At 34.6% G+C, this 19,631-nt stretch overlaps 2 protein-coding genes across 2 annotated transcripts; both read left to right on the top strand.

Annotated features, from left to right (window-relative positions):
• The first annotated feature begins 2,816 nt into the window (after positions 1–2,816).
• Positions 2,817–9,269, top strand: LOC128215028 (uncharacterized). Its single transcript, XM_052921761.1, has 5 exons — positions 2,817–2,923; positions 4,332–4,385; positions 4,654–4,692; positions 4,918–5,053; positions 9,134–9,269. The coding sequence occupies exons 1-5, from the start codon at positions 2,905–2,907 to the stop codon at positions 9,267–9,269; spliced, it is 384 nt and encodes a 127-aa protein (XP_052777721.1). The 5' UTR covers positions 2,817–2,904.
• A 6,893-nt stretch (positions 9,270–16,162) lies between these two features.
• On the top strand, positions 16,163–19,227 carry LOC128214662 (uncharacterized). Its single transcript, XM_052921240.1, has one exon. It carries the CDS (start codon positions 16,755–16,757, stop codon positions 18,015–18,017), a length of 1,263 nt encoding a protein of 420 aa, XP_052777200.1. The 5' UTR covers positions 16,163–16,754; the 3' UTR covers positions 18,018–19,227.
• The last annotated feature ends 404 nt before the right edge of the window (positions 19,228–19,631 follow it).

The following is a 19,631-nucleotide window of genomic DNA, read 5'->3' as shown; positions in this document are numbered from 1 at the left end:
GTTCAAAACTCTCGTTAAGGATTTAACGTTAACTCTCATCGTTAAATGTTACGCTGTCAACGATAAATTAAATGAGTTGTTCGAAATTAACACTTACGCTGACGGCGATTAAGTAGGCGTTAACTTAACGACTCTTCTAACGTTGGTCTAGCGTTTAACGTTAAATAGTCAGTTGAAAATGGCTGACACAGTTAGTGCTTTTCTCAACAACAGAAGAAAAGAAATAATTAAATTATTTCTTTCGATCTACATGAAAAGTGATGACTTAGAAATGCGATGCCGCTACTGTTTTGATATCAGTGAATCAATTGTACAGCTGCTTGCCGGAGACTTTCAACGTAAGACTTATCGGTCAGAGGCGGTGTCAGTCCGGGAGCGAGCAAGTGTGTTTGGCTCTGAGGTGGTGAATTGATAAGATATGTCGATCATACTGTCCCTGACATTTGATACTATCCTCTGACTGGTCACTGCAAGTTGAATCACCAACCACCTGTCGAAACATTTGATACATAAGCGTAGTGTTTTAAGTACCTGTGACTGTGTTACCTACTCATTTATTTACAGTACCAAACTAAATCATAAACAGGCTATAAAATGAATATGGTTGCCAAATAATTGCAGAGTATTTAGCTGTATAAATGACCCTGAGGTGAAATATCTCCATGATGACAGATTGGGCTTCCAGAAATGCACTGTCAATGTGACAAGTGTGGTGGACCAAATCACTTTCCTATTTCCATATCGGTAGTTTACCATAAGCGGAGGAAGCCACCACAAATACAGTGTTAAATCCAATTTATCTAATTAAATAATATTTTCTTCCACTGTTTACATCATCTGAACGCTTGAAATTACGACACAGATAAGTCGGTAAATAAGAAATGGTCGGACGCTGAACCCTTCTGATGAGACGCCCCTTTAATGGATCAACCTGTTTCAATTCACAGGTCATAACTCGTGGCCCAATCCCATTGCATGCATAATGTCGCTTTAATATTGTGTTTAAATTTACATTGATATTCTCATTGTCAAATGTGTTCTCATGCAATAAAATATTATTAAATCAACGGCATTAAAAAAGCTCAACTGATATCCTAGTTAAGGGCAAGTAATTCAGTTAACATGAATATTTAGTGTAATGTTACCTCAAATAATTGTTCCACAATATTTTCGTTGTGGTTAAAACATGGCCTTGACATTCATGAAAAAACAACAACGGATTTTTAGAAGCAATTGTAGATTTATGGTATATATATACAGTAGACACTCACTAAGCTGGAACTCCACAAAACCGGAAGCCTCGGGATACCGGACTTTTTTCAGAGTCTCGGGTTTTCACCTTCTATTTTCAATATAAAAAATCCCTACAAAGCCGGAACCCCGGAATTCCGGATACCGGACAAAAAATCGAGAAAATTTGTTAGTTGTCAACGTAATTTTATGTATATATGTTCACGTCGACAACCTGTATATATATATGTGTAAATATATATAATGGTATATATACCTTAACGTATAACGGTTGGTTAACAAAAAAAACACATCTAATATGTCATTATTCATTTTATCTTTACTAAACTTTAGAACAATGAAATACCCACTGCCTGTGACTAAGTTATGAAAGTTTAACATTTTAATTGGACTAAGCCTTCAAGTGGATGGGGTAAGTTTAAATTTATTTTCGCCACATTAGACCACAGAATTGGAAAGGAATATGGAAATACAAACAGGAAGTGAGCTAACGCTGATGTTTACGCCAACACGTAAGCGTTACATCAGTGTTAGCTAACGCTTCCGCTGATAGATTTTTGAACAACAGGATAACGCTGATGTCGTAAGTTAATGTTAACACTAACGGTTAACGCTTACATGTCAGCGTAAGCGTAAGTATTTTAACGAAAGTTTTGAACAACCGGGCCCAAATGTATATTACCTCTCCAATATAAATGACGCAACACCAATGGTTCAGGACATGTCACGCGGTGACCCAATATTTTCCCATATTGGTTCACCAAATTTATATCGTACCAAAATGGCGTCTATTTTCCTATTCCGATTAATATTCCGATGAATAAATGAAACCTTTAAAGAGTAGATAGGATGTCGACGTGATACATACGTTACGGGGTTAGTAGGTGACCCGCATTTGGATTAACGGGGCGCAGGAAACCATGTATTTGGACTCGAGCGTTTTGTTTTCCTTTGCCCCGTATATCCAATATCGGATCACTTACTAATCCCGTAGCTTGAAATTGTATTTCTTTCCCGTTTAATTCACTTTTTTATACAATGATTAAATAATGTTCATATTATAGCAGTGCATATATTACCCTTTATTAGTGTGTATAACTGTGAAGTAACGAAGGAGTTATCACTGGAATCATTCTCTATGTCTGGCTGTACTTGAATGAATGTATTCATTAATATGATTATTTTGTTTTAACTGACTTCCAAGTTGATTTTATCTTTGCTGAGACAAGCACATTAAAACAGGCCTTTATTTATACATATTAGGACAAGTGTTAGTCTGAGATATCGGAAACCAGTATTTGCCCCAAATTTTGTCCACAGACCGATCCAAGACAGAAGTACATGTAACGATATCAAAATCATGTGATCCCTGCAAATGTATGTGTTGTCAAGCTTGCGAAGTTTTGGCGATGTGAGTCTCATCGAATGTTTTTTTCTAACAAGCTTATGATGACGATATTGACCGCAGTACTCGTCCATAAAGTTTACATTGTTTCAATGCATTGTATCTATATACATTTGACCATTTATTCCCTTATCTGGTATCATGTACATATCTGTTTTCGGCAAGTTACAATAAGAGATAAGAAAGTGTACAGCTTTGAATTTATTTATTTCTCCAAGTGACCATATTGCCATACGCTTATTCTGGTCATGTTCGGATTAATCGTTCGTACGTAAAACGTTTGATATGTATTTATATAGATATCTTCATAAAAAGAATTAAACTTTCATTGACCTGTACTGTATTTAGATGTTAAAGGGACTGTACTCATTACGATAAAACAGCGGAAACAAAGAAAATTGTCGAAAACTGACATAACCTTGGTATCGATGTGTACAATGCATTACAACTTACTATCTGAAGTACCACATAGTTCACAATTAATTTATTTTTTAACGTTTTTTTTCGTATTTTTCCATTAAAAAATATATCTAGTTATGTCTTCCTAGTAGAATTCATTCCTTATGCGTGATTTGCTAGTCGATGTTATCACGTGATAAGACCATGTGAGGTATATAGTAGTGTATATAGTTAAATATTCCATGTAGAGTAACCTTCGTAGCACAGTGGATACAGCACTGGACTGCAATTTTTGCGACACCGGTTCAAACCCGGTCTCCAAATCGATTCGGTATGTGTTTCAACAATTATGATATCAAAGAGTAAACATTTCATTAAATAATTGTCCTGAGATTTGTTACAAAAAACCTGGTGTACAGTCCCTTTAATAGCCAGGAGGAAATATTGGCCCCTAAAAAGCAATACAAGATATGTTGCTCGACCAAACCAATATTACTCCTCGGCTGTTAGACAACGGTTCATATTCATTCTTACTTGTTTGTCTGTCGAACGATTCCTGTCATTGTCGTAGCTTTTTGACGACGGCGTCGACGGCGTCGGAGTTGTATTGCATCTGTTTAGCCGTAGCCATAACTCGAAACCCTTTCAAGGTAAATAATGATAAAAAAATATTGTAAAGGTTAACATGTCTTCAGAACAATAAAACACCCGCAAAGCAACGCCCATAACTCTGGCTTTAATAATTGTTGACTTATGTCTGTTGTTCGACTACACTCCATAGATGAGCGTAGGTGTTCCGTCGACAGCGTTTTTGTTGTTTATTTTATTTTATTCAATTATTAATTTACAGCTTTGGTTAACTTTGTGTCGTTTGGTAGGGTAATGAAATCACTTGTTTCCGGAATTTGTTTGTACGAAAAATAAATTCAATATATTGTTTTTTAACAATTGTTTCCTTTATATTAATGTGTGGATTTGCACTTTTATAGAAAATAATGGTATGGTCATTACCATTTGTCTGATTGGTCTAAAGATAATGATATTTGAATGTTGCGTCGCTTTGAACTGAATTATTGAACATACGAGAATAGTTCACTCGTTTGTTTCAAAATCTGGTTAAATTAAGATTCTTTATTTTCAGCGATACTGTTCTTGTCCCGCTAATGTTCGTTTTGGGACATTTGAATACAAATTGTTTTTTTTTTGTTGTTGTTGTTTAGAAATATTAAGTGAGTATGTTAATGTTGTGTATGTGTACATTTTTCTGATCATGCAGCGTGGTTGTTCCTTGTGAGTGGTTTGGTAGCATCGAAAGCGGTCCAAATGGAAGGTTTGTAAACCATTGCTTAGCAAATTCCTGTAATACGTCATGCACGTTTCGATATGGCATACCACTGCTATAGAGGTCGATTTCTGCCCATTCTTCTCATTTGACAAAGGGGCATAATTCAATTAGATAATGGAAAAAGGGATTGGAGTTGCTTCACATATTTTCATGATGACAATCATGTAGCGAATTGCATTTAAATAATTTTACTTAATTAATTAATAATAATAATTATAAACATCATAAACCTTACACATCTCGCTTACTTCAGACACCCAGAGTCGCTCGGTGCCCATTGCAACTACACATAGTAAGACTTAAGTTAAATTTAATCACTTTAAAGGGATGAGGTAATTAATTTTTAAATATTATTGTTTTGCAAATACAGAAACGTAGAGTCAAAATTTTACTTTTATTGTTCATTGTAATGTGAATATGTATTTACATCTTTATTTTTAATGCACTGGTTTATTCCAAAACATTACCAGCACATTTTGTGGTTCAGTTATTAATGAAAATGAAATGTACATTTAAGGGTCATGTTTTGTCTGCGCGGGACCATTGGCAATTTGTGAGAGCCTTTTCAAATCCGTTACCTGCCCTGTAGACAAGCAGTTTTGCATAAATGAGCTGACAAACCGCGCAGATGCCTCGAGAACAGTAGTTAGAAGGTACGTAGGGCTTATCATAACATTGTCGTTACTGTGTGTCCGCTATTTGTTCCTTTTTCTTTCTTACATCCCCAGTAGCCTTAAATGTATCAAATGGGTGCCAATGGTTACCGAACGTTAACAATCATACATATTAGTAGAATTTGACGCCGCCTTGTAGAATATAGAACATAGTTATTTTTCGTTTAAGTTTGCAATTTGTTTGTTGCCTACATAAATATACTTTGCCAGCGTTTCTCTGTTACCAACCCCTTTTCCGAATCTTTATAATAACTGAATGATAATCTCAAACACATTATAAATCAACAGTTTATCTATATTGTTTCATATTTTCAGAATATCAAAAACTAATCACGCACGCGCAAAAAAACAAAACACACACACACGCACACACACACACGCACGCACACACGCACACGCACACACATACACACACTCACACTTCCCCTTTACTTATTGATGATTTTTCTATATGTGGTTGTGTAAAAAAGGAATCTATACTATTTATATGCATTCTGGTTCTGTATATAATCGGTATCTTAATTATCTTAAAATTATTATAATTTTAATACATTCCATTTGAGAGTGTGGTAATCATATCTATCGTTTTGTGTTGCGATATTTCTTTCATTTTTTGTCTAAGAGTTAAGTATTGTAAAAAGGCATTGAATGATGGGATAGTGTTTCGGTATTTCATTGAGAATATATAAAATTTTATTAAGAAAATTACATATTGGTGTGTGTTTAAATTTGATATGGATACCGAAAAATACTATTTCTTTCGTTATAACGATATTTATCGATCGTTGTTTAATAAAGGCACTCCATGGTGGTTTAACTTTCTGACAGTTCCAAAATAAGTGATCAATTGTCTCGATTTGTATGCTACAAAAGTTAGAATTTTTTATTCTATATGTATTTTGGGGTATTATTCTTAGTAAAAATTTATATAGAAAACTTCGTAGTGATCATTCGAGCTTATATAAATTGTTTTATATAAAAAAAAATCCATCCGATATTTTCTATATTCGGGAATGTTAGTTGCCATTTAGTTTCTGATGATGGCTTGATTTTGTTTTTTGTTGTGTCGAATACAGAAACTTATTTGTTTATTTCGATTCCTTTATTTTATCTGTAATTATTTGGGGTCTGTTTTGATTGATATTCTCGAATTTAATCTTCGTTTTTAAATGAATTGGAATACAATTAACTAGTGTCAAATATTTTAGAAATTGTTTTTATTTGTGTCGTATAAGGGGTTTTTTTTCTTCAAAACTGTAAAACTCATTTACCCTGTAGTTGTATATGTGTTCGAAGAATTGTATGCCTTTTTGACACAATTCTTTAAAATACAGTGTGTGGCCGTTTTGGTTTATCTCTTTGTTATTCCAAATTATTATTTTACTAACATTTATTTTCGACTTTTCTTCATAAAATGTGGTTTTTATTTTTAACCAGGATTTTAGTACATCATTTAGGAAAGTTCTTTCTGGTTTTATGTAATTTATAACTGTTTGATCAAAATCTGATTCTAGTATAGTAGTTCATGACCGTAGTTGTTTAGTTTTCTATGAAAGAATACTTTCCAGTCTCCGTTATTTGACGGGTCTATATATCTTTTTATCCATAATGATTAAATTGAGTTCAAAAATGATTCTATATCTGTAAGCTTAAGTCCATCGTGTACATAGTCTTGGTAAAGGATAATTCTTTTTATTTTATCCGGTTTTCTATCCCATATAAAATCAAAAATGTATTTTTTATATCATCTATCATTTGTTTAGTTGGATTAGCTAGAACAGTAAATGGATAAATGAGCTTAGGTAAAGCAAACATTTTAATTCCCATCAGTGTCAGTTTTCTATGCTGCCATTGTTTTAATACGTTTCTAACTTCTTGAATTTTTTATCAATATTTCTTGTAATATTTGCATTTCTGTCACTTGTAAATGTAATTCCTAAAGTGGTAGCATAATCAGATGTCCATACAAATGTTTTGGTATTACAAAATTGTATATTTGAGTTTTTTTAATGATCCCACCCTCATAATAATTGATATATTGGTGTTCAGGTTTAGGCCTGAGCATTTTGAGAACATTTCTAGGGTTTGTACGAGTGTTTCAAAGGATTTTTTGTCACCATTATTGAAAAATGTTGAATCATCGGCAAAAAAGGTTTGCTTTATAATTTTGTCATTAATTTTAATTCCTTTTATGTCGTCGTTTAGTGCAATCTAGTTAGATAGTGTTTGTGAGCAAATTATAAACAATGTAGCCGACAATGGGCAGCGCTGTCGAACGCCTTTTTCGAGTCCAAATGACTGCGATATGTGTCCATTATTAGTTGTCAGACTCTGAATGTTGTTGTAGAATAGAGTTACCCGTTTTAAATCATCTGGCCCAAACTTTAATGATTTTATGCATTCAAGGATAAAACTGTGGTTTAAACTGTAAAAAACTTTAGCAAAGTCGGCAAAAAATAAAAGTCCTGTTTTTTTTGTTTTCTTGTAAATATTCTATGATTTAAAAAATTACCCTAACGTTTTCTCCTTTATATCTACCGTTAACAAACCCAGATTGTTCATGACTTATAATTGATGGTAACACTGTTTTTATTCGACTGTTTAGGGATTTAGTTGCTATTTTATAATCTACGTTTAGTAAAGAAATGGGTCTCCAGTTAGTAAGTTCATAAAGGTCCTTATTTAGTTTCGGTAAAAGTGTTATTAATCCCTGTTTCTGAAGTTGTGTTTAATGTCCAGTATTGAATTAGTAGTTAAATGATTTAATAAGGTGTTGCTGTATGTCTTTCCAAAAGGTTTTATAAAATTCTGCAGTTAATTCATCAGAGCCCGGGCTTTTATTGTTTTGCATATCTTTAAGGGCTAGTTCACATTCGTAGCTGGTCAGAAGGCCTTCACATGCATGTTTTTCATCTTCGTTAAGTGTTCTGTAAGGGTTTTCTAGAAAGGGTTCCATGTTTTCTTTTTTTCTTTGTTTATTTGTAGAGTATAATTTTGTGTAATATCGCACTTCCTCGTTTAAGATTTTTTCTATACCTGTTGTTCTCTCGTTTTTAACCTTAAAAGTTTTTATTGATTTTCCTTCAGCGCGTTTCTTCTCAAGGTTGGCAAACTATTTCGTGTTCTTTTCGTTGTGTTCAGCGTGAATTGATTTAGCTCTTAATATTATACCGTTAATTTGTGTTTGTGTTATTTCATCTAGTTTTTGTTTTTTAGTTAAGATCATTTCAGATATTTGATCAATTTCATTTTTGTTATTCGTATTGAGTTTTGTTTCTAATGCTTGTATTTCATTATGTAGTTTTGTTTTTTCATTATTTTTAATCTTTTTAAGATGAGTTGTAAACTTGATTGTTTCATTCCTTATTGAACCCTTATCAGTTCCCAAAGCGTATTTGCATTGCATTCGGTGTTATTACTAACCGTTTCTTTTATGCAGGTTTTTATGCTGATTTGATAAATTTGGTCTAAAAAGACAGAGTTATTTATTTTGAAATATCCCGGGCCTCGTTTTATCTTCGACGTGTTTAAACTAATTGATACCAGTGAGTGGTCTGTTTTATAGCCGGGCTTTATAGTGGTGTCTTCTAAAATGTTTATTAAATCATCAGAAACTAAGAAATAGTCAAGTCTACAGTGGATGTGAGGTTTTGTTTCGAGTGCCAAGTATAATTAATAGTTGTAAAACTAAAGTACTGGAAAGTTACAAAATACAACAACTTTTCTAAAAGTGTCCAACTGTTGTCTTTTAAGCCGTTGACTTTGAACGGCATTTGTTATTAATATCAAAATAGAAGGTTTTCTGCAGCAATACTATCACCTGGTATTAAGCAGGCTCTAGTGCTATATTGAAACGAGTGTCTTGACCAGCTATGATGCTGGCAATTGCTACATATTGGCCAATATTGATAGTACACTTGTATCATTTATTGTTTGGATATGTTAAACAAGCTTAATTGCTTATATTGATCATCAATATCGTATCTGCTTAATTAGTTTCGCAGAACTAAACATTACATCAATGCATTTGGTGTTTTGAGGAGTTTTATTTCAATTCAGATGTGGCACTCAACAGGAATGTCATGACAGCTGGTTAAATGGGACTTCATCGAGCGACAGGTGTGCTAACTTCGACCAACATTTCGTTTACACAAGCCAGTTCACATGCGACTATTGTTGTACATCGGATCGATAACTGCACCTTCAAGTCAATCCCACTGACTGACCAATTCAATCCCGCATTGGGCTAAGAGTTACAGCATTGCTCGTTTTTCCTGTCACCACAGCATTTGTATTCGTTGAATGTAACACGATGACCTCTAAAAAAATATGTCTTCTGTCCTATATATCCCAACAGAGCACGTTACTCGTTAAGCTAGTTTGCTTTCGCTTCGACTTTCACTGGCCACTTTAAGGCGATAACCACATTATTCATATTGAATTGTAATTGGTTTCTATGATTGTGAGCGTTATGTCATTAACGGTACGCCTTAATTTGCATAAAAGAGACAGAAGTATTTCTCAAAATACTCTACGTTAATCTTTCCGTATTAATTGGCCGAATAGTGAATAGATATTTGTGTTCATATTTAAGCTTGCCGAGGAGATATAGTTTTTTTTCCAGAAATTATACCCGTATACGATATCTTAGTGATGAAACGATAATCGAGTAAAATCGATATATCATCGCTGACAATGCTTTGTCGGCGACAATCGATAGTGCTTGTCCTAAATCGATGTCGCTAATGTTACTTCCGGTAACTACGTATTTTTTGTTTAGGTAAAAGTCGAGTTAATGTCAATATTTGTTTCTTTTAAATTCTCGTTGAAGTCATTTTAACATGGGAGGTCACTCTCTTGCACAAATGCGGTGAATGTAAACACTTTTGCTTAAAAACTTACAAACTCTCCCAAAATTACAAATTGTTTTTATTTGTTTATATATTTCATAAAACCTTCTTCAATAACCTGTTTCTATGGTGTAGTGGGTCCGGTCTTACCTGCAAATACCGGTGATCCCGGCTCATTGCATTCTGTTTTTAAAACCTTTGTTGGTATCGTTTGTAATTAATTAATTTACCTTTTTTGTGAACGTTTTATGAAATGTTCAATATAAAAGTTAATTAAATGTTAAGCTGGTTCACAAATGTGTAATATGGTTTTACATGGATAACATGTTAGGATTACTTTCTTGATGCGGTGTGCATCATTTTGCAATTAATGTGCAATTATTAAGCATGTGTTGTGTTGTTATGTGTTTTCGTTAAGTTATTAAAGACAGAAAAGGTTATGGAAATTTTCTCACTGTTGCAAATCACACTTACTGATTCCAGGTTTAACAAATTAAATGATCATGATGAAAATATGTATAAAGAATGTATTGCTTACTGATATTATGAACTTTCGATTATTGTACGATAGTAAATCATAATGCTTGGTCCGATTCGATTCGATTATCGATTGCAAATGGAGTCCGAGTTTCAAACACTACGATATCTTAATAACTATGTAGACGTGTTGATTGGATTGACAGTTGTACACTTGAGCAATATTTTACTGAACATGATTTGCTGTTGATCCTGTCCATGGGGGTTTATTGTATAAATACAAACTGGTGACTTCAGTAATATATATAAGTCTGGATATTCAGTTATATGTGGTCACTTCGCTTGATGCATCACTAGTCTATACATATTTAATTATTCTGAATATTACCATGTAAAACATGGGTATTGAACAAGACCAATGGCGAGCATCCATCGGATTGTACTACGCTAAAAGAAATTGGGTAACTAGGTCAAACACTTACACTTGGTCACCAATTACTATTGTCTTAGATTTTATCCTCACCTTAAAGCAGAGGGTTGTGCGTATAGTTAATCAACTTGTCTTGTTTTCACAAATTTCTAAAGATTTGTTTCATTCAACATTATACCACTGTTGAATAATGCATTCAATGACCTTACTACACTCAGCGGGGAAATGAGTCTGTAATTGCTGACGTCCCGAGGGTCGTTCTTTTAAAAATGCACTGACATGAGCGAGTTTCCATTGGCGAGGTGCTTTCCCCCTGTACGCAACGAGTATTTAAAAAGATTTACAAGCGCAGTCGACAGTCCTTTTGAGATTTCAGGAACAAAAGCTTTACCGTTTTTTGCAATACGAAGGCAATCTTCAACTTCAACTGAGTCACTTCATTAGAAGATAGGTAAAAAGAGTTGGGGTTATCTATCTGTGCTGGAAGGAACTTGGTGATTGGTACTTTCGAGACTGTTTTGTGATTAGAAAAAGGTGTTTAGAAAGTTTGATTTGTCCAATATGTCTTCATACAGCTTATTGTATTGTCCGTGTTACGGAGTTTTGCGTAGCGTTGATGTTTTTATGTGTTTCCAGAAATCTGAGGATTTGTTTGATGAATCAAGCAGTGCTTCTGCGACTTTGATAAAATTATATTGTTTTGATGAGCGTTTAAGTAGTTTTGTTATATTTCGTATGCGTTTTAGGTGGACATGTCTGAAGGGATGTTTGTTTGTTTTGTTTGTGTGTAAGTTCTCTTCCTGCTGCAAATAGTTTAAGCGTCAACTCGAAATGATTGGTCTGTTTAAAGCAAAAATGTTTAAGAAACAAGTGAGTGTTTCACAGTCTTTTATAAACAAAGTATACTGAACGCTTTCTTATTAGTGCATCATTTTAAAGAAAATTTTCTGTCAATAAATAAAGATGACGCGTAACACAAACATTCGCCGATGAAAGCTCAAATTCTAATACTCAAGCAAATAAAACATATTTCATGTGGAAGTATGTACCTTTCGAAAGCTGCTATATATTTCTGCTGGACTTTCGGCTCAATTTCTGACATATTTTCAGTGGCTTGGTTTAAAAATACGCTTTGCGTACAGATCATCTGGTTGAAATAGCAATTTAAAATACGTAACGATCTATAATATAGCTTTAACTGTACGCTGCATAATTAATTAATATTAACTTCAAAATAAAACTAAATACTTCATAACATGACCGAAGTAAATTAAATCATGAGCAAATTATGTTAATGGTTGTGTATGCCATTTATAAATCAGTTCCAACTATAAATAAACACTGCCTCCTATGTTTTTAACCTCTAGTGACTATAGAATAACTACTTAAGTATGAGTTATGCATTGTTCATATGATGACGGTACGATCAATTTCAATAGTCTATCATTTTATAATATGTATTCCCACTTTAAACAATTTTGATGATTATTTTCGTGCGGAATTAAGGAGGATACTGTTGCAAATGGTATATCAATCTACACTAAACAAGTAATATATCTGTTTTTCCTCAGCGTGACGTCTGTTACAGTGTGCTGACGTTTCGACGTAACGTATCTATCATGATGGTATTACATCGTTTTCAAAGTGGCATAATTTATGTATTAAAAGGGAAACTTATGTCATAGCTGGAGATCCACCGGCATCCCATACGTAAAAATAAAGCCTAATTATGAAGTCACATTTTGAGTAAAAAGCATTTCTCGCTAGACTGTTTTTCGACGTTCGGGTGTCTTGCTTTCTGAAGAGTTAAGTTTCTCCAAGTTACGAATAAAATACTTTATCAAATCGGTACCCCGGGGCACTCGTGCGGTGCCCGTGCGATGTTCTATACAAAGTGTCAATGGGTTAACGTCTAATACAAACGTGTATTTAAATCCAATTATGTTTCCACTTCCTGCAATTAGAGGATTTCTATGCAGCAACGAGCAAACATGGGTCGAGCGTTATCGTTTGGCATCTTACCGAAGCATATGTACCAGTAGCCCCTTGAAATGTACTTACACGTTTACGATAAATAACAAACATATCAAAAGCGATAACAGGTGCCTTGTCCTGTGTCATGTTAACAAATTTACGTCGTATGTGAATATGTTATTATATTAAAAATAAAGCTAAACAAATACATGTTTCCAATTGATCATGTGTGTATTGACAGCACTAAATGCGAACGGTTGTATTTGCACTCATTTCACAAGAATTTCTTTAATAAGGGGTTATTCATAGTGAGAAAACAGTAAAATCCCAGGTAACGACACTCGCATTAAGCCTTCATGAAACGCTACTACTGGTGACTTACATTAATCAACACAGCGGTTCCTTCCCTTTACCGTATGTACATTGATATCATCCCGCATACAGTGTCGACACACAACTGAAATATTTCCGGATTGTTGTATCTCTTCAAATAGTTCTTAAAGACAATGGTTTCCCCATTAAGGTAACATTTGTACATTGCATAATTGTATGTATTTACAAGTCTACACATGAATTATATGTTATATTTGATGAAAATAATGTGTCTGTGCATGATATTTTACAGGACAATTTTCTTGGGTGGATGGAATCAAAGATGACCTCATTGCTGCGACACATGGACGTTATGTATTCAATAGACAAAGTGTTCATAATTTGTTGAAAAATAGTGTAACAACTATGATCTTTTTCTGCTAATTCATAATGAGTAGGTAAACAGAAATAATTTTACATATAACAAAAAAGGGAATTACGTCAGGGCCGACACCTAGAAGCGGCAATCAAAATTCGGAATATCTCAGCTAATATGCAAAGTACAGCCCTAAAAGTTCACACCGAGGTTACTGAGTATTGAGAAAACGTTTCTGAAAGGATTTTATCAAGGATTTTGTATTTTTATTTTCTTAATATCTTTAGTCTTGACATTTTTTTGAAAGGTTTGATTCCCTTTACTATTCTAAAGAATTCGGTATTGTTGGACACACATCTCCAACTTCAAAGCTACATGACACAATTTTCTGATCTGACTGACTGACTGATTGACTGACTGACTGACCGACCGACCGACCGACCGACCGACCGACGACCGACCGACCGACCGACCGACCGACTGACTGACTGTGTGTTAGTGTGACGTCCTAAATAAATTAGTGTGATTAAATTAACCCCGCCGTGTTACTGAGAAACACTTTTATTTAGGCCAAAATCATGAAGCTGACTCTTGGCATATTCTTCGACATACTCTCCAGATGTCTTTCCTTCATAATATCTTCGCTCCAGATTTTGGCCGCCTCAGTTTACGATTTGTGCAGTATTTAAAAGTGATTTTTATACTTTATGACTTTTAGACTTTTCTGAGGCAACTCTATGTTGTCCAATTTAGCGCAATTTTGGAAACATATTTAGGCTCAAATTAGCATCTCGGCTTTTTTTAATTTTCCTTGAGCCAAAATGCTTTGGGTCAGCTTTCTGACAGACATGTGCAGTCAAGTTCCTTATAGAAATATACGACAAGTTTTGTCTTATTTCTTTGGAAATTCTTCTGCAATTAAATGCGCCATCTTTCTCTCTAAAGATGGCTCCATGTATTGCTGTACAGCATTGTCACTTGGACATTCAACTTCAAAGTCCCTTTTGCGCAGGTAAGCACCAGTCCAGCACAGCTTGTTTCGAGCTGCAGGGGCCAGAACTTACCTGTGACTTTTTTTATTTTCAATAGACACATTACATACTTGTCCGGATGCATGGGGCTCAACGTATTAGTGGAAGTGCACCTTTTTGTACCTATTTTAGCTATTTTTCATTGATTTTTTGCATGTTTTTTTTTTAATTTTCGCCGGTTAGTGCACTTACATGGGCAATATACGGCCGATTTGTTAATGTTTAAACACATTTTATGTTCGGCGAGAAAGTTCAATGCAGTTTTTGTTTGATGCTGAATCAGAATAAATGTTCTTTAATAGAAGTGTAATTTAGGCACGGGCTGTAACACATGTTATCATTAATAACAAAATGCAATTTGTTACCCAATAACAACGTACCGCGTTTTTGTTATGCAAAATTACCTACCAGATACACTTGTATCAGTAATAATATTATGTCGACAGTTTTCCCAAACACATTAACACATTAGCCTTATGGCTACGTAGTATACAAACAAACTCATCAGCCCGAGCCATATTATTGGATTGTCCCACTTCATCATCTTACTAGCGTTATTTTCTTCAGTATTTCAATAACCACTACATCTACTACAAATGCTACCACTTCTGACTTCTACTAACGCTGCTTTGACTACTTTTTCTGCTTCTGCCCCAACTACTGCTTATTGTACTACTTCTATTAGTATCACTATTTACTTATTGTATAATTAATCTAAACTATATAACATCTAGATATTTATATAAACAAGAGCTAGCGGTCAAGCAGTTATACTATCAAGCAAATCTGGCACTCGCATACGGTGTCGGCCTACAACGAAATGCGCCCGGGACGTTGTTTCTCTTGAAGTAGTAGTTAAATAAAATGTTTATCGCAAAATTTCATGATGTGTACATTTCATTTTTGTATTCATTTTTCAAGATTACACATAATTTATATCATATATGAAGACATTAATGTGGTTTTGATGATTTTTTTCAGGACCTCTTTCTTGGGTGGATGGATTTAGAGATGACCCCAGAGATGCTGCCATGACTGTGTCACATGGACGTTATAGAACGTGACTGTAAGGAATTGATGATAGCAGACAAACGAAACAATCTTGATATGGTTTTCCGGTGTTCAATCAACAGACAGAGTGTTCATCACCTGTGGTAAAGTAGCGTCAAAGCTGAAATCATTACTTCAAATTCATGATAAAGCGGTTAGCTAGAGTAATTTTACATATAACAAAGATGAGAATTTCGTTGTGAGCAGAGACCATACGAGCAATACTTCTTCCACTACCCGCTTGAGACGAGTGTTTACTCTAGTACACGAAACCTCAACTATTTCAATTAAGGTGTCGATACTATCTCAAGTTTTATTTCTATATTATTAAAAGAGCAAAAGAGCGAATTTTATTTTAACGAAGAATAAAATAGTTTGCCCTCTGTTATCCGTCATAAATATAAGGAGATTTCAAACACAGTCTTTGTGAGCAATACTCTTAATACGAAGCTTAAGCACGTCAATACGTGCTGTTTAACAATGGTGAAAAAGGTCTTTTAAACCTGTAGTTCAATTAAACAGAGTGATTTATTGGTTATCTATCTCATGGGAACTTTCATTAAGTCCTACCATGTTGGTTAAACAGACTTAAAAAGATCAGTTTTATAGACATTTTATTCAGTGCAACTTATGATAGCATAAAGGAAAATATTGTGTAACTGTTTGTCAGAAGCTTTTTCAAGTGCGGTGATAATTATCTGTTTTCTTTAACTTTATATCAATATATTTGGCAAAAGAGGTAATCGCAAATAATAATATGTGCTGTTCTTAAACAAACAATTAGCTTGAACGTTAGTGTAAGGCCAGAATACAGCTTAGTTACACGTATCACTGTTCGAGTGAGTGTACTTTAAGCTATTTGCTGCCAAAAGGAATTCAAGACATACTTACAACTTCTACGTCATTAAGTCTTCATCGACTGCGGTAACAATGAATAATTCTTACTGACTGAAAAGTGTTTCAAATTGATTACATTGGACCTGTGGCTGGAATGTGCAAACCGTCTAGAATGTGAATAGAATAACTGTACATTGTTATACGGAATGTAGATGTTTATTAGTGGGGTACAAATCTCATTAGTCGCTCTAGTGTTAATTAAGATGTCTACGGCGTATTCGTCTACTCATATAGGTTAAATAGATGTATTCATCGTCTGTTACATTTTAGTTGAGAAATAAAAATGCAGAGTCTTTTGGCGCGCTTAACGGCGTCCGCAGATCATAATTCAAATGGGAAAGGAGCAGCGGGGACGAATGATAACAGTATTAAACGCGGCCCATCATCAATTAAAGGTGTCGTAAATCACGCTGATATCAAAAACAAAAATTGTCGTAAACAAAACATGCCGAAACTGAATTTGGATGTATCAAAGGCTTTAACTGAAACGATCGGAATTTCTCCAGAATCCTCCAGTACACCAGATACTGACGATGCGTTGGAAATTGAGATAGTAATGGCAACTAACAAAGCTCCGCCTGCTATGGTTGGTCAGCAAAGCAGCTCTTCCAGCCCAGGGCAGCTGTGGGAAGGTTCGCGAAATAAGGGCTCCAGGTTACCTCTGAACAGTATCGCAACGGAAAAGGATGGTGTTGACAACACGGGGTTGGATTCCGAGGACGATAATGACACCCAGAGGACTCAAATGTATACACCGCAACAAGCCTGGTCGGCTTTTGAAAACTGTGTTAAGAACATAGATAACAGTAATCCGGAGTACTTTATAAAGAAGCCGAAACCGAACTATGTATCAAGCGCAACTTTCCAACAGGTCATGGTGGATATGTATGGTAACAGCGAATATGGAAACACGAAAGAATATACAGTGTTAAAACAAAAAATGAACAATATGACTAGAGCAACAGGTCTAGTTTCAAGGATGATATTTAGTGCTATAAATAAGGGACAGGAGGAGAGGGAGGAGGAGGAGGCCCGGATTGCTAATGGAGATCCAGGTGAGGATGAACCGGATATGTCGTCACACGGGGAACAAAAGAGTGTCATAAAAGTGTTCGATAAGGGAGGATGGAAAATGTTGAAGCGTGATGTAAATGAGAATACATTGGAGCACCATACACAGTCTACGAAAATGAACTGGACAATGTTGCAACATACTGTGAAACAAATGACTAACACAGAGAAAACGCGTCAAGACTTATATGAGCGTTACGGTATAGTGCCGACGAAGTTGGATGATGGAACTTTTGTCTCTGAAAACCGTATGTTAAGTGAGCGCGCACGCTCACAGATGTACGGACGGACGGTAGACGGACGAGAGTACATGCGGCCCTCGAGCTACCAGCATCATGATGTCGGATTACGGTCAAAATCACAATTGAGTAGTCATAGTACCCCTAGCCCAAAGAAACCTCGAGGCAATTCGAAAAGTGGTAAAAGTCCTGACATCATTCAAAGACGACAGCGACCAGTAACCGCTGTTAAATAATGTTAAGTGGTTTTAGGTAATGACGATGTTTACCTTTTAAAAAAAAACAGTTACACAAAGAGGGACATTGTCCGGCTTGTTTCACTGTTGCCACGACATTATTTCTGACTTTCCTCAATGGCGTATATTTCGGTTCGAGCATGAACATAGCATACACTTGTCAACATTTGCGCTCTTTATGTTACTATGAAATAATGGCCTTCGCGTTTGGTTAGTGGTCACATAGCCGGACAAGTGGTTTTCTCTGGGTTCTCCGGTCTCCCCTACAGCACAAGACCGCACTCTCGCGCAGCATTGTACAAACGAGAGCTACTTATCATAAGTTAATAACTTCCTTCAAAATCGTGGTAAAAAGAGTTTTAACTATACTGTCATTTTCTGCCTAAAATATATTTAAAAAATTATTCACCATTCTTTGTGAGATTATATTAGAACATTTGTTTGTATATTTATGTATGAGTATTGAACATAATATATGGAGATTTGAATTGAAGACAACACTATCAACACCAAACATGTACATTTGTACTCGAACATTTATAAATCATTTATTGCTCATATAATATTTGCATAAATGTAGCAAGCAAGCGCTTCTGTACATAGCATATATACAACTAAAGTTTCAAATGAAACATTAATTTGTATTGATCATTTTAAACAAACAAGTCTTGATATTTAACTCACTTTTATTTCCGCCACTCGTGGTGATATTCATATTTATACAAATAGTAATAAATAATGACAATACTGTACAAAACAAGCAGATTAGCTTTTCACGTTGGCAATAAATACAATTTTTACATTGCAAAAGACATTATTTCTCTTACATGTTTTAAAACATAGCTGTCAACAGAAACTTAAACATATACGATCGCCTCAGGAACTGCTTGCGAGTCAGCTGCTAAATGAAAACATTAAATTGTATTGATCACTTTAAACAAACAAGTCTTTATATTTATGGCAAGCGCCAAGTTAAAATAAACATAGAACGTATCATAATGCTATATTAACTAGGACTATATGTACTTTTTGTTTGAATCGCTCACTTGATCAATTTTTTTAATCAATATGTTATATTGCAGTCAGTATAAGATTCATTTCGAAATAAGGAAAAACTTTTCTTAGTAAATGAATTGTTCCAGTCGTATTTCATGCCCTTGTATAATATTTGCTAGTATTTCAATATATATCTATGTTACTTTGTGCAATGTCTTTTTATTGTAATAAACAACCAGAAATCTGGCGGGTTTTGTCGCTACGTCAGATAGTTTTGTAACGTTATAGAGATGGAATGGTGTATGTTTGTAATTTGTCAATGTGTGGGCATTGTTTGGACTTGAAGTAGTCGTCTTTTTGTTGAAAATTTATTTTAAGTAGTAAAGTATGCTGGGGTTACTTTGTGAACGATAGGGAACGGTGAGTTTGAATTTCTTTACTTCAAACTTAATAGAAATCATACAGAGAGATATGCGGAACATAAGACATCCTTTGTCAAATGTGTTTTCAAAATTTGAATGATATTCATTGAATCTAAATTTAATTTAAAATCTAATTGATATCTTCGATTTTATTTTTGTATTCAATTGGTGTTAATCATATTGACAAAAAAGACAT

Source organism: Mya arenaria, chromosome 13, assembly GCF_026914265.1.
Source record: "Mya arenaria isolate MELC-2E11 chromosome 13, ASM2691426v1".
In the NCBI taxonomy this organism is placed as follows: Eukaryota; Metazoa; Mollusca; class Bivalvia; order Myida; family Myidae; genus Mya; species Mya arenaria.
Note: the sequence above shows the minus strand (reverse complement) of the source record. Positions and strands in the feature narration are given on the sequence as shown.

Bases quoted from the DNA above. Each gene is read 5' to 3' on its own strand.
- LOC128214662 (XM_052921240.1), top strand. From the start codon at position 16,755: ATGCAGAGTCTTTTGGCGCGCTTAACGGCGTCCGCAGATCATAATTCA.
- LOC128215028 (XM_052921761.1), top strand. The intron at 4,386-4,653 runs GTTTGTAAACCA...CGCTTACTTCAG, and splicing joins GAAAGCGGTCCAAATGGAAG to ACACCCAGAGTCGCTCGGTG. The intron at 5,054-9,133 runs GTACGTAGGGCT...ATTTCAATTCAG, and splicing joins TCGAGAACAGTAGTTAGAAG to ATGTGGCACTCAACAGGAAT.